Below are 16,671 nucleotides of genomic sequence, written 5' to 3' on the forward strand. Positions count from 1 at the left end.
GAATGTCCCTAAATGTCCACATTAAAAATTAGTGTCAAGCTATATGACTTCTTATGAAAAACTGCATTTTTTATTAGTTTTGTACTCAGTGTATACAGTCAAGTTGGTACCATTGTTGGCCTCCCCCTATTCTCCCCTGTCTCTCCATGTTCCTCATTAGGGAATATGGGTTGTGCATTGTAGGGTTAGCCATCACTTATGAGTAGGAAGCAATGTCTCTGTATCATGACCCAACGTGTGGCTCTGACATTCTTTCCACTTCATCTTCTACAAATTTCCCTGAGCCACGTTGGACTCATTTTAGCTCTGCTTTAGTGATGAGGTTTTGGGAGCCTCGGTGTCTGTGGATATCTGATTTGGTAGGGGTTGATTATTCTCTGTGTCTATCTCCTTCACCCTTGTGCTGGTATCAGGTTCACCAATAAAGCAACACTCTTTTTTCCCCAATTACTCTTAGTTTCAGCTGGGGCCCTTTTGAGGTGTGATGGGGTGGTTCTCTCCTTAGGACCTGTGTCTATCTGAAAAAGAGAAGCAAATTTTTCAACAGAGAGTAAAGTTAGCATGAGTTAAATGGGAATACCATTTTTTAGAGAGAATTTAATAGGTATAGGCCCTCTTATAGCCCATGATTGGTGGTAGCTTGATAATGGAGAGCAGGCCAATTTTTGGATATGATTCTGACTTTTTCCCAGCTCCAGGTATGGGTTCCATTCCACTGAGTGGATAAGTTAGCCCATTCAAGAGCAGTTGGTTTCCCACCATGGCTGTGCACCACTATTGCACTTGTGTAAGCATCACATCAGGTTGTTTACTGCTAAGTAGGTTAGACCATGAGTTGCTTGGACAGATACAGGTCATTTGCCCCCAGTTGCTCATGTAGAACCTTCTGGCACTAGACAAGCTAAATGTCTGGGGACTGACTCTCTTCCAGCCTCCAGCCATGTCACTCCATGATACATGCCAACAGCATATGGTGTCTTCAGCAGTAGGGTCTTACTACTAACCTTTGGAGGGTCATCAAGTACTCTGACAGAAATCTGTCTTCTTTTGGGAAACCTTGTAGATCTCTCTGATCAAGAGTTCATTGCGGATGATAGCCACATGCTGATAGTGGGAGTTGCAGGTCAGCACCCAAGAAGAGAAGAAAGAAAAAGATAAGTAATATAAAAGAGATAGAGAGAAGAGGGAGAGAAGGAGAAACAGGAGAAGATTAAGGTCAATCTTCATCATACCCTCTCCAAGGCCTTGTGATTCAGGTATTCCCTATAAGGGCCTGGTGAAGGTTCAACCACTTTGTCTGTCTTTCAGGATGTAGACTTTTATGGTAACATTGCCATTTGGGTCCAGTTTTGTGTCCCCCACCTCCACTCTAATCCTCCCTTCCCTCCCCACCCACCCCATTGTCCAGTTCTCAAGATGCTTGTTAGGTATGTCGCCATCTTGGGTAGATTCAGGTTAGGAGCTGTAGATGAGAAAGACTACGTGGTCATTATCTTTCTGTGATTGGGTGAGTTCACTAAGAATGATCAGTGCCAAGTTTGACCATTTTTCTTCAAATTTCATGGTGTTTTTTTTTTTCTTGCTGCTGTGTAGAATTTCATTGTGTAGAATATACCACATCTTAGTTATCCATTCATCTAATGATGGATATCTGGGTTAATTCCATCTTTTAGCTACTATGAATTGAACAGCTATAAATATGGTTGAGCAAATATCTCTGAACTGAGTTGTGGAGCTTTTAGGATACATGCACAGTAAGGGAATAATTGGGTCTTTTGGTAACTCTGTAGTCAACTTTTTTAGGGGTATCCCTATTGCTTTCCAAAGTGGTTGTACCATCTTACATTCCCACCAACAGTGGATGAGGGTTCCTGACAACCTGGATTTTTTAAACCTGCTATTTACTCTACACATGGCATGAATGTTTCAGTTAACATGCAATTTTAATATTTGTTATCTAATTGGCACCCACTCGTATCTGTGTATGATACCTCTATGGTAAGTTCTCCCTACACTAAGTCATATATATATATATATATATATATATATATATATATATATATGTATGTATGTATGTATGTATGTATGTATTCATATATATATTTATCTTCTTGGCTCAGCCATTCTTTCTATGTCCTAAAAGAAAGATTAATGTTAAACTTCTGATTATAACTGTCAACTAAGTATTTATGGTGATATTTAATATGTTCAATTTTCCAAAACCTTAGAATAGAGTTAATATGATGAGTTCATGAATATTCACCAAAGCTGCATTTAAGTTTTGGTTGAACATCTTTGAAGCCTCTCTTTGTCTAAAATATTATTAACATGTTCTTCACCTACTTGTCTCATACATTCATTTTGTAGTTTGAGCTATTGTCATCTCTCTTCTATGAACATCTATGGTTTGTCAAACACAGGTTGTGGTACTCAGATAAACAATGTTGCCCTAGATATGGTTCAGTTGCTACAGCCTCTTCTGTGACCTCTGGCCCTGTTCTAAATGTTGTCAGACTAGTGCTGAATGTTCCTGCTGTCACTGCCACTTTGGACTCAGTCCATGAGGTCATGCATCGAGTTTCAAATAATGAACTAAACACATGAACTGAGATCTACTTCTTCCTTGATTTGCATGACAACAATGATGGTGCTTTTAAAATAAAAGCCCATTGGTATAAATTAGATCAAAATGTAATATTTAAGAAATAGGACAGCACATGGATAAATATGTCACTTTTATATGTTCTAAAATTCTAAATCTAATTTTAATATTTGATTTCCCAAAAGTCCAATAACTAAATGTACCATATTCCTCTGGACTAGATGTGAACTGGTGAAAAATCTAAGTAGACATCAAAGTCTAGTGTCCTCATTCCCAACTGTTCCTACTTTACTTTGCCAGTAGACTTTAGATTTCTCTGGAAAAGCTGAAACAGTGTCATGGCAGACAACATATATAAAAGACAATAGAAAGGGGGAAGCTGACAGAGTTATTACAGAAATGCCAGGCTGTCTCCTTTCAGGGCAGGATACTAGATGCCCTTGTGTGCGAACAAGAGCAGCCTAACAGGAAGCAAAGATATGGAGAGACATACTTCCTAAGGAAATGGTCAACAAGACCACCCAATCCAAGGTGTATTTCTCTGTGCTGACATATTTGTCTGGGAATATCTTAACATTCATTAATAAAATGAGAGACTAAGAATCACCAGATAGAAGAAAATATTTACACATGAAAAGCAATTAAGGAAATAAAAGAACAAAGAGATCTAAGGTAACAAAATAGGCAATCATTTTTGTTGTTTAGGGTTTTTTGTTTTGTTTTTAACTTTTGAAAAAAAAACCCTAAACAACAAAAATGATTAATATCATCAGTGAAATGAGAGCATACTATTTATGAAAAAAAGAACCCAAAACTATAAAACTGAGTGATCAAAGGACAGATGGTGTTTTTGGAAAATAATGTTGTAGAAACTGACTCAAAAAAACCTAAATAGAGATGGAAAATAAGAAGAAGAATATGAAAACTATAAGATGGATAGGAATGACAAAACTCTAGAAAGTAAATGGAGCTAGACTAGGCAGAAGAACTAAAAGATATACTTAACCAGATTGAGAAGATGCATGATGTGTCTGGAGAAACCCATGAGGATAGAACAGAGGATGCCATTGTGATTTTGTGTTACATGGGCTACAGAGATCTTGCAACCTTGGAGGGGAGATAAGAGAAGAAAAGAAAAAAAGAAATAGGAAACAAAAGGCCATAGCACAGAGCATCTCAGCAGTCATTCTGAGAGCTAGGAGACAGTGAAATCATACCTACAGATTCATAAGGACAATCATTTAGAGCTGAATAGTCTACTAATACCCAAGCAGCTTCATCAGAGGCAAAGTTCAAGATATTTTCTGATATACAAGATATCAAAAGGTATACTTCTAAGTGACCTGTTACAATATGTATTAAGGGAATAGGGGAATGGCACAGAGGGTAAGAGTGCTTGCTGCAAAAGCATGAGGGCCTAAGAAAAACTCAGTTTGATCCCCAGCACCCAAGCTAAAAAAAAAAAAAAAGAAAAGAAAAGAAAGAAAGAAAAGAAAAAGCCAGGTATAGTCACACATGCCTGTAACCCCATTGTTGTAGTGAGCAGAGACAGAAAAATGGCTGTCTAACAGGTCAGCCAGTCTCAATGAAAAATGGCAGCTGCAGGTTCAGTGACAGAAACAATGAAAAATAGCAATAAAGGAAGATTCCCAACATTTTCATGTGGTGTCTCCATGCATGAACATGGTGTACACACATATATACACATGCATGCATATATAAACACATACTGCAGACACCTATTACAGCACACATACTACACACATGCATATATGTGTGCATATACACACACATATACAAATTAGGCATATTAAAATTTTATTTAGGTTATTTAGTACTCAATATTTAAAGAATATGCAACTTTAGACAAGCTATACCAGGGGCACAAGGCAATTATGTGTTCTCAGAAGCAAACCAAATAAAGTATACTGGTGGATAAGATAGAAAATTACTTTCAAGGTAGCAGTAAGTTTCTGATTGATTGGCAAAGTACAAGTGTTAATTTTTTCTTAGAATGTGTCTGTTAACTCAGAGCTGTATTTCAGTTTCTTATATAGGGTGCCAAGGCAGGGGGCCATCTCAGCCTAGTCACTTGCTACCTAATTGTTTTCTTATAGCCCTTCTCTGTAAAATATCAGGAATCAGACTTCAAAACAATAAAGGTGGGAGTTGAGGCCATGTCTTGATGTATAAAATGCTGATGTGCAAGCATGAGGGACTATGTTTGGATCCTCAGCACTCAGTTTTAGGCATGGTGGTGCTGGGGAGGTAGGGACAGAAGGAAACCTAGGGTTTACTGTCTTGCTAGCCTAACCAAATTGGTGGCTCTAGGTTCATTATGAGACTGCCTAAAAATAAGGTGGAAATCTATTGAGAAAGGCACCCAATGTTAATTTCTGGCTTCAATATACACACATTCAGCAATCAGCACACATATGTATGTACATCACCTACAAACACATATACATGTACACGCATTCATACACACACACACAGACACACACACACACACACACACACACACACACACACAAGCAAGGAAGTTTTGAAACAAGCAAAAAGGAAACACAGCTTTCCTACAGCAGGGAAATTGAAAGTGACAGAATAAATTGGGTCCTTGGGCTAGAATTCCTAGGGGATGAGCTACACAAGAGACCTGCAGAGAAATGAGATGCATACCAGATTCATCAGAGCTCTGGAGACACTAAGGACAAGGAAGTTGCAAGACTAAGTAGTGGTTGAAATAAGATGTGGGCAGTTGTGTGAGGGAAGGGTAAATTTGCATAAGTATGTAAAGAAGTTCCAAGAGAAATAATTTTTTAGCCATAAGGTATCTTTAATTCTACTGAGAATAAATAATTGTACAAAAAAGAAAGTATTCAGTAATACTAACAGCTTAGGAGCTAAAAATATTTCCAGTGTTCACCAAATGGCCTGATACTACCTACACAAGACCATCATAAGAGGAGGAAAAGATTATGACAGCAAAATAAAAGAGAGACTGATTGAGATGGGGAGGGTATATGATGGAGAATGGAGTTTCAAAGGGGAAAGGGGGGGGAAGGAGGGTGTTACCAGGGGATATTTTTATTAATCTTAGAAGCTGTTAATAAAAAGTTTGAAAAAAAATTCCAATGTTCAAAATTATGTAAAAATTTATAATTCATCTAACCCAATTTACATTTTTATTCTTTAGGAAAATAGGAAGTGAGTATGAAATGCTTGACCAAAAACCAAGCCTATTAACACATTAGGAATAATGTAAAAATATGTTGTATAAAACTCATCAAGATGGGGATAATTTGAGATATGAGGGCATTTATTTGAATGAATCTGCTTAGTGGGAAGCCTTCAATGGTCTGGAAATGGTTAACAGATAGACACAGGAAACTGCTACTTTTCATAACAAGTAGAAATAGAGAACTATAAAATGTAAAAGTTTTAAAGATTTAAAGATTTAAGAAAACAAAAGTAACCATGCATGGTGGTGCCTGCCTTTAATTTCAGCACTGGTGAGGCAGAGGTAGAAGGATCGCCATGAGTTCAAGGCCACCCTGAGACTACATAGTGAATTCTAGGTCAGCCTGAGCTAGAGTGAAACCCTACCTTGGGAAAAAAGAAAGAAAGAAAGAAAGAAAGAAAGAAAGAAAGAAAGAAAGAAAGAAAGAAAGAAAGAAAGAAAGAAAGAAAGAAAGAAAGAAGGAAAGAAAGAAAGAAGGAAAGAAAGAAAAAGTTCTTCTTTTCAAAAGTTGATGGAGTTGTCCTCAAGCAAATACATCAAAACTTTCCAACTGCTTACTAATAAATACCTTCCACTTGTCCCTCAGATGCTTGTCAAAGTAACATTGTACTGAACACTTGTGTAAAACAATGAGAAAGATTTTATTCAATATTGCTGCAATAAGAGATGGCTACTGAAATTAACATGCAAGAGGATGTTTGAATAATAGACAAGCCAATGGAACCATACTGGAGTGTATTAGGAGATTCTGGTCAATATGGTTAGGCAAACTGTGATTGATAAATGTTCTTAGCAAAGTTGGGCTCCTTCTCACCACTCACACCAAAAAGCAGAGGCTCATCATTGTTCTTGACAACAACTGTCAGAGCAGTCCTGAGTGGCAAAAGATATACATCTTAAATGGTCAGAGAAAGAAATTGCAATTGCATGTTTTCAAAGTTTGTAGCCTAATGAGATTTGGGGCCTATGATCAGCAGAAGCCTAGCTGAAGTTTAATTATTACAGGTGGAAATGAAAAGTCTCTTGGTAATAGTTCACTTGTGTTACTCCAAATTGTATCTCTTCCTCTACTCTGTGTCTTGTGTCTGTCACATCCGATTCCACAAAGCTCATCAGCCAACTTGCCTTCTTTAATATTATCTTCTACTAGTCTGATATCTGGTAGCATTTCCCATCTTACCTTTGGAACTATACACCACCCTAACCTGCCCATCTCTCTATTTTCCAAAGGCATTACCCACATCCAGTGCTGATCTCTTTTCATTCATATCATTTAAATGCCCTTGTTGAGGAATATTTCACATAGAATACTTTTATTTCCTTTTTAAAGAGAAAAATTTGATGACTTTATAATTTTACTGAGTGATGCAGCCATCATCACAAATCACATAGGACATTTTTCTTCCCATAAGCAACTACTCTTTCCACTTCTAAATTGTTTAATGTCTAATTTGTTTTCCTATGGCAAGCCAATTCACATTACAGAAACAGAAGGCCCCAGGCAAAAATGAAACAGAAGCTGGTCAATATCCCACCAGAGACTGAGTTCAACTCACTGGTTCTATGAAATTTGGAAAAGTATTCCTAAAATTTACAAAGCAACACAATAATATTTCTCTCAAAATTATTGTGAGATTTGTATAAGCACAATATGTCACTAATTTTTTATATGATGTATTGAAGTTTGGGTCATGTCTAAAACTAGATATTTTATATGAACAACTATTTTTCAATAATGCATATATAGGACTCATATTTAATCTAAAAGCATTTCTTATACAAGATTTTCCTGAAATTCACTTGTATGGGTGTTAATAATAACATTCATGATAAATATTTGGAAATGATATTTGTTGGAATCACTGAATTAAATTCATAATATATGCAGATGTTTTAATATTGAACATTTTAAAAAGTTTCATGCTAATATTCACAAACAGTGATTATAGAATACCGTCTTGGGTGTAATAAATAAGGCGAATGTTTTGTATCAACATTATTTCCAACCATCTGCTAAGTACAATTCAACTAGTAATTATCTAGCAATTAAGCCAGCATGTCAAAAAACTTAATTGCCAATTCAACCAATTTTCAGAGTTATATTAATGGTAATGACTATGTAGGAAACACGATTTAATAAAATGCTTTGAACATAAATCCCAACAATTGCATTCTGTTTTATGAGTCATATGCAACTTTGGAAATAAAATGAGATGTGCAAAATAATTTGGACATGAGAATTAAAATATATCAAATGCTCTTCATTCTTGGCATTTTACAGCTGTATGCATTTCAGTTAAATGAATGGAAGTACCTGTCATTTTCAATTCTTTTCCTTTGATAGTCATTGTTTGGCTAAATATGTGCCCTAACTAAACAGATTGCCACAGTCTAGAGCCTGAGGATTATCTGGTTATTGAAGACATGTAAAGTATCTTCCCTATGAGTCACATTTTAAATCCTAGAAATGTGAGATGCATTAGAAAACAGCTCAGCCTGGAGTAAGGTAATCTCAAGTGGAATTCTAGCTCTTAAACCTATTCTTATGTGTCCCCGATATTTCTCTTTACTTATGCTTCAGTTTCTTCATCTAAAATGGTTGATGCTATGTTGAAAAATGTTTCAAATACTAACGTTCATGAATGTTACAGTCAGCCCTTTTATCATACCTCAATACCTCACTAACTAGTAGATCTTATAAATTATTATTTTTGCCGGGTGTGGTAATACATGCCTTTAATCCCAGAATTCTGGAGGTAAAGGTGGGAGGGCCACCATGACTTCAAAGACACCCTGAGAATACATTGTGAATCCCAGGTCAGCCTAGCCTGAGCAAGACCCTACTCGAAAAACCAAAGATATAAAATAAATTGTTGCTTTTTCTTATTTTAATCTATAACTTAACTAGTATTAGAATTATATGTTAGCCATAAACTGATACAATCTATAGTCCTAAATCCACTGTTTTAAAATAAATATAATATGGACTCACTTCTCTGCTTACAAAAGATGTGTGATGTTATGGTCACCCATCAATTTGAAAAAGAAAACAAGAGAGACACCAGGAAATGCCAGCACTCAAAGACAGCCCTCTCTTGCTGGCACTTGAAGACTTCACATTTATTTTTCTTTTGAAGACCAGTCAATATAAATATGAACAAATCTGTATTAAGAAATATTCAGACCTCCCACATTCCACTGGCTTCATGGTAAGAGGATGCCATACAGAATGTGGCAAAGACATTCATTTTGATTTCTCTAGATACCTATTTTACTACCATGTGGCCAGATTCAACTGTCACTTGGCTTCTCTGGGAATAATTTGACACAGAGACATGCGATTTTATTATCTGACTTCATACAACTCACAAATATATTCAGCAAATGTTTCCATGTTAAAATATTAAGTTAGCTAACAGGTATAAAGATATGAATAAAAATATTTCTGGGGCTAAATAGATAGCTCAGAGGATAAAGGCTCTTGCTAACTAAAGCCTGTCTTCCTGGGTTTGATTCCCCAGTACCCACACAAGCCAAATGTATAATGTGGCACATGCATCAGAAATTCATTTGCAGAGGCAGAAGGCCCTGGCATGCCAATGTCTTCTACCTTTCTCTTTCTCTCTCCTCTCTCTCTCTCTTTCTCTCTCTCTCTCTCTTATTGCAAATAAAAAAAAAATTATTCACCAAAGAATCTCTGATAAGAATGAGTGTGTATGCACAGGCACACACACACACACACATACACACACACAAATGATCTGTCACATACTCTCATAATAAAAACTAAAGTTATAAGGAGAAACAGAATTAGACAAAAAATGAGTGTGAAAAAATTTGGAATAAGCTAAGCAATATTACTCATTTCTAAAAGAAATAATTCAATAATTACTCATGAAAATATCAAATCAGGTGTTTTGTTTCCATTTCATCAAGATTATTATTGGATTAAATTGGTTTGTTCAGTCACAATCCAGTAGTATAGTAAACAAGATGGTTTCATGTGTGATTTTATTCATGGATCCCAACATTGTTCAGTAATTGTAACATGTTTCACTGAGACAACAAAGGTCCATGCTGACAAACTCTTACTAAAACAAAGGCTTGATATATCTTTGTTAAATGTTTATGAATGGATTACCATTATAGTTAATTTTTTAACCCAGATAATAATGTCTCCCAAACATTAACATTCATGGTAGTGACTGAAGGATGAAGTTAACTTACAGGTTTTCTTCTCAACACTGAATTGTTATGAGTACTGTAAAATAACTGCCTTTGGAATGCATTTTCAAATGAATCACATTCATGTTGCATGTTAATGCAAAACAAAAAGAAAAACAGAGTAAGGACGCATAATGTATGTTTCAACAGAAATAAAAAGACCTTATCGTCATACATTTTAAATATCAGAAGATATGATTTTACATAATTTATGTTTAGCAATCAAGTGATCAGTAGAAATTCTATTTAAGAACTACTTTAAGCTTTTATTATCTGTGTTGTCTTTGCAGTTGAAACGCATATTCACATCTTTTTTTCATTGAAGAAAACAGTTACTCTGTGAATCCATTGCTATTTCTAATGTCACCTTCTAGAAAAGAAAACTATAGTTCACAGGCTTAGTCATTAGCATATCTTTGCACCCAATATCCTATCCGAACATCTTGTAGTAGCTCCTCTATTTATAAAGAACACATTAAGGAGAAACCAGTAAATCAACCTGTTTCCTGGTAATGACCAGGATTGTTCCTTCCTGTGTTTGAGGGGCATTTGCATTATTCCTCTGAGCTGTCTTGCCCTTGGTAAAGGAAGAGATTAATTTTCCAGGAAGCTTAAACACCTAAGCACATTGGATAAAAATCCAACAGTAGAACCAGAACAGTAGAACTTAAGTTGGATGTTGATTTTATACATTTAGGACAACAAACTAAAACCTTGGTTAGTTGTAAGTATTTTATAGCCGTCCTACAATTTTCCATGTAACTGACACTTGGGCATCAGAGAAAAGAAGGAATCTGACATGTCACAGTTGCTTCCATCAGCACACAATATGTGCCATATGCCATGGAGATGAAATGCACCCTTCTGTTATTATAAGGAGAAAGTTGAGACTAATGAATAGATACAAAACATATAAAAATAGAATATATATGCATATTAAAAGCAGAAGATGTCAGGTCTAGATCATGTTAAAATGTCTATAGTAGTCATATTCTCTCTTTATTAGATCTACCAGCTCTTTTACTCTAAAACAAGGCCTGATACCCACACACTTTTTTTTAACTGAATAAGCTACAGAAAAATAAACACAACACTATTTCACTTACCCAGTATTTCTTGGAATTTTACAGGAGATGTGAACTGGTAGGGGAATAATTACTATGTTGTTAACATAATTTACTTGAGGAGGATTTCTGAAATATAATGCACTGGTCTTGGCTATTAGAAGGAATTCTATTCATGTAGAGCATAGCTTTACTTGTTGAGCACTTATTATTTGCAAGCCACTATGCTAACATTAGATTTTCAAGACAAATCCCTAAAAATTTAGGAATTATTTTCCCTACCTGTATGAAAACAAGCTAGTATATCCTGTTCTCTTTGTATGGCATCACAAACTCTAGGTTGTTTGAAGCTTGGATTTTAGCTTTTCCTGGCAGCAAACCATATTTTTTCCATTAGTTAGATGTTAAATTTTCAAAATATTCCATACTTCTTGAAAGTCACCAAATCTTTCTAAACTTGTTTTCTCAATGAGCATTTTTATTTACTTAGGTTTTAACTTGTCATTGAGAATTCTCCAGTCTTCTTCTTTAAGTGTCCAATTTTTATATATGATTTTTGGCCTTTGTCTTGGCTTCATTTTCCCTCAGAAAGAGTATTCCTCTTAGTACCAAACAGAAAATAAAGCAGTGAGAAAGATCTGGTTGCTAATATAAACATGTATATATTCTTACCATCATGATTCCATCATACCAATGCCATTAAAAAGGTGAAATTGATTACATGTAAATGTACACAAGTATTCATGTATAATTAAAGGAATGACTATATTTGGCTGAAAATACCCTTACCTGCTATGTGCCTTTAACAGTTCATACTCTTAAGAGTTCCCCTCTATGACCTGTTTCTTCATAGCTTGTCCAAATGAATCAGGAGAAACCCAAGGTAGTAGTCATGTGCTTTTTCCCCCTAGAAGCTCAGAAGAAGCAATTGGAAGAGAGTATAGAGCTGATCCAAGACGAGTGTGTGTCAGAGAATGCAGACCACTCCACAGAGGAGCCTGCTGAAGGAGGGCAAGAGGCGGATGGAGGAGAGATGACTGATGGGATAGAGGAGGACTTCGATGAAGATGGGGGTCACGAGCTGGTAGGAACTGCATATTTGCCATCTATATCAGTTGGCTAACAGCCCTAGTATGTGAGCAAACAGTCCCTTAAAAGTAAGGAGTAATTCATTTTCAGTCTCTTTTCCCTTTATATGCATATTTTTAAGGGAAGGAGCATCTCTATAGTGCTTTTCACATAATAAGTGCTCAATATTTTTTTACAAACTTAAACAATGAGTGTTTAAATGAGTGAGAAATAGAACAATATAAATGATATTAGGTTTATCTAAAGTCCCAAATAAAATATTTTCTTCTGTAGATATTTTATCATACAAAGATTATTGAATTTGTACCATTAGAAGTGAAGTGTACTGGATATAATGCTGATGATGAAAGGCTATTTATAGGAAAATATATATGACTCCACCTCTAACAGCTTCACTCACTGGTACTAATTATGCATACACGTTGAATGGCCAATCATTCTTTTTGCACTCTGATTACTAAGATGAGCCATGAGTGTGATTACCTCATCATTTTCATAATGTTTTAATTATGACCCTTCATTTCCAGGCACCCTTTCTTACACAACTACACTAAGGACATGGTAAATACATGTTGGTGAGACTGCTATTTCTCATATCTCATTAACCATAAAATTAAATACACAATTTTGAAGGGCTTGACTAATAAGAATGATGTCAGAGCCACACGTTGGGTCATGATATGCAAAGACATTTATCTTACCCATAACTGTGGGCTATCTCCACAATGCATGACCCATATACCTCAACAAGGAGGGGCCAAGGGGAGGGGGTAGGTCATGGATGAGCCTAATAATGGTACCAAACTGACTGTATTTACTGAATACAAAACTAATTAATAAAATTTTTTTTAAAAAAAAAAGAATGGTCAAGATGGTCTGAAGAGATGACGTAGCAGTTAAGGCATTTGCCTGCAAAGCCAATGGACCTCTATTCAATTCCCCAGGACTAATGTTAGCCACATGCACAAGGGTGCGGATGCTTCTAGAGTTTGTTTGCAGTGGCTGGAGGCCCTGGCACACCCAGTCTCTCTCTCCCTCTCTGTCTCTTTCTCCCGCTCTCTCAAATAAAATAAAAATAAAGTTAAAAAAGAATGGTACAAGGGAATGCATATATATAATGCATAATGCATATATATATACATATATATATATGTATGTATATATATACATATATATGTATGCATATATATGTGTATATATATACATATATATAGAGAGAATATGTGTCTTCATTATTGTAAGCATAATGAATAGCTTTTGAACATTTATGGATGATTGTATTCACCTTGGATTTTCCAAAGTAATATCATATTCATACTTGTTCTAATACCCATCATTGCTTATAGAATTCTGCTTTGGTTATTGTCATTTTTCCCTATCAAGTTTAAAAAGATATCAGTAGTTTCAATGAACGCTTAATTTAAAATAATTCTACATTTAATTTTAGATTCCATATTGTTTAAATGTCATGGCACTTTCATTTAAACTTCTTAAACACAAGTTTTAAAAAACCACCCCAATTTCTAAGAAATTCTTCACCATATTGAGGTGTTTAATATGTCAGATCTGGTTACTGTTTTTAGAATTATGCAGATTTAAGCAAAGACAAAAATTAAAGATAAAACGTTTCTCAACTTCTTCTCAGACAGAACCAAAATTTAACACAATTTCTTTTTTTTCTTTTTTTTAAATTTTTATTAGCATTTTCCATGATTATAAAAAAGCCCATGTTAATTCCCTCCTTCCCCCCACACTTTCTTCTTTGAAATTCCATTCTCCATCATATTACCTCCCCATCACAATTATTATACTTACATATATACAATATCAACCTATTAAGTACCCTCCTCCCTTCCTTTCTCTTCCCTTTATGTCTCCTTTTTAACTTACTGGCCTCTGCTACTAAGTATTTTCATTCTCACACAGAAGCCCAGTCATCTGTAGCTAGGATCCACATATGAGAGAGAACATGTGGTGCTTGACTTTCTGGGCCTGGGTTACCTCACTAACACAATTTCTTAAACTCACGCTAATCTGACTTTTTTTTTTTTAGCATTTTCTTGTGACTGAATTTTCAGTAGCATTTTACCTTGCCATTTCTGTTAATTTGTTTCTCTTCAGGATTTTGCATAACTGTCTGCACAATTCTGTTCAAAGTGTCTCCTAATTTACCAATTGCTCATTCTCATTCTCAGTTTCTTTTGGTAAAAATATTTCTTTCATATTTCCACTTTAAGTATTAGACTAGTCCAGAACTATGTCAGAGACTCCTTCTCTTTCCACATATTTTTCCAAGCTAAACTCATAGAAAAACAGGGCTTTAAATATTCCCTATAGGGCTGAAGAGATGGCCTAGTGATTAAGCACTTGCCTGTGAAGCCTAAGGACCCCAGTTTGAGGCTTGATTCCCCAGGACCCAAGTTAGCCAGATGCACAAGGGGGCGCACACATCTGGAGTTCATTTACAGTGGCTGGAGGCCCTGGCATGCCCATTCTCACTCTCTCTATATCTGCCTCTTTCTCTGTCTGTTGCTCTCAAATAAATAAATAAAAATAAATTAAAAATTTTTAAATATTCCCTATAGAACAATGACTTCTAAATCTCTCTCTATCCATATATATATATCACTTGCTAGAACTCTTGCCATTAATCTCTAATGAGCATCTGAAGCTTAGCATGGCCCTTCTTTTCAGTTTGGTTTCCTTGCCCTCTAAAATTCATTCCAATCTTTTGCCCTGTGTAATCCAGTTTTGCCAGAAAGATAAAATATCTTAATTTGCTATGCAGTTGATATTGTCATGCCTTTTTTTGACACTCTACAATGATTTTCACTATGCTTACAATTAAAAATCGACCAACAAGTGAATGTAATCTGCAATGATGTTGAATAGAAATGCCAGTAAGAAGGGAGAGATTGTTGAAAGAAATGAGGAAAGTCCCTGAAACTAAAAGGACAGGAAACTAGTCCAGTAGTACAGACTTGTCTCAGAAAGATTCCTCCTCTGCAAATGATGACTGTTGATCTAAGGATGTAATGGTAGGCTTCTGAGGAACACCCAGCACAAGCCATGTCATAAGACCCAAACCTTTGGAGAGTGAGAAAGGACAGGCAGGATCAAAGATTTGGAGAGTACAGAAAAACTTGAGAAAGCTAACAGAAAACATACAAGATTACTAATTTTGACAATCCATAAAGATTGATAGTATTATAGCTCATTAAATTCAAAGAGCTAGAAATAATAGAATAGTGTTTGTAAACTTCAAGTTGTCATGTTTACCCAAAAAACTTGTTAAAACAGATTGCCATTTACCCTTCTTTCTGATTTTATATACTAATGAATGTTTTATATGCTAATGATCATTTTTGGGAGGGTGTGGTGTAGTTTGTGTGTGTGTGTCGTATATACACATATATGTACACATTCCTATGTGCTATATACATTGGTGCAGATGCCAGAGGAGGATGTTTGGTTTGGTTTTCCTCCTTTACAGTTTCTCTGCCTTATTTCCTTGAGACAGCTTTTTGTGTGGGTGCTGCCAATGGACCTCAGCCTCATATTTGACCAGCAAGTGTTCTTACCCTCTGAGCCATCTCTCCAGTCCCTGAGTCAAGGAAAAGTTCCCAAGTCATATTGATGTTGCTGGTTTGGACCCACTTTGAGAATCATGGGAATGAGGTCATCCATCTGCACAGTTGTGGGATTTTCTGTGTAGGTGGAAACAAGAAAAAGCAAGCCAATTTACAACTGAATTTGTATTAGTACACTAAAGAAAAACAGCAAATCATGGAAATTGATGAAACAGTTAAAAGATAGCCGGGCATGGTGGCGCACGCCTTTAATCCCAGCACTCGGGAGGCAGAGGTAGGAGGATTGCCGTGAGTTCGAGGCCACCCTGAGACTCCATAGTGAATTCAAAAAAAAAGAATAGCTGAGGGCTGGAGAGATGGCTTAGCTGTTAAGCGCGTGCCCGTGAAGCCTAAGTACCTGTGAAGCCTAGGGACCCTGGTTCAAGGCTTGATTCCCCAGGATCCACGTTAGCCAGATACACAAGGGGGCGTATGCATCTGGAGTTCGTTTGCAATGGCTGGAGGCCCTGGTGCACCCATTCTGTCTGTCTATCTGCCTCTTTCTCTCTCTGTCACTCTCAACTAAATTAAAAAAAAAAATGAACAATTTAAAAAAAATAGCTGACTAAATTGGTCATAGAATTTTTAATTTACAGAGAAGGTAGAAAGGGCTGAAAGGGGGAAAAAAAGGTGGGTGAGTGAACCAGAACCTCAGGCCAGAGGCCATATTCCAGGGCCATCCATCCAGTTGTAACACCACAGAAAGCAAACAAAAACAATGGCACAAAGGGTGTTGGGCTTGCCTCAAAGAGAAGAGGGGAGGGGAGGGGAGGGAGAAGAGGAATATAACCAAAGGGGTTACTAGAGGTAAAAGTAAATGAA

The 16,671-nt window shown here is 36.1% G+C and overlaps 1 protein-coding gene across 9 annotated transcripts in view; it reads left to right on the forward strand.

The window, feature by feature from the left end:
- Ralyl (RALY RNA binding protein like) overlaps nucleotides 1–16,671 on the forward strand; it is a 710,563-nt gene that overhangs the window by 662,299 nt on the left and 31,593 nt on the right. For 7 of the 9 annotated variants that reach the window (XM_045142517.1, XM_045142509.1, XM_045142512.1 and 4 more), the window contains one exon: nucleotides 12,043–12,215. The exons of 1 other annotated variant lie outside the window; for it this stretch is intronic. In XM_045142517.1, coding sequence (XP_044998452.1) covers nucleotides 12,043–12,215 — 173 coding nt within the window. The remainder of the gene's footprint in view (nucleotides 1–12,042; nucleotides 12,216–16,671) is intronic. One more of the 9 variants, XM_045142511.1, reaches the window with a different exon arrangement.

This window comes from Jaculus jaculus, chromosome 2 (assembly GCF_020740685.1).
Source record: "Jaculus jaculus isolate mJacJac1 chromosome 2, mJacJac1.mat.Y.cur, whole genome shotgun sequence".
Classification (NCBI taxonomy): Eukaryota; Metazoa; Chordata; class Mammalia; order Rodentia; family Dipodidae; genus Jaculus; species Jaculus jaculus.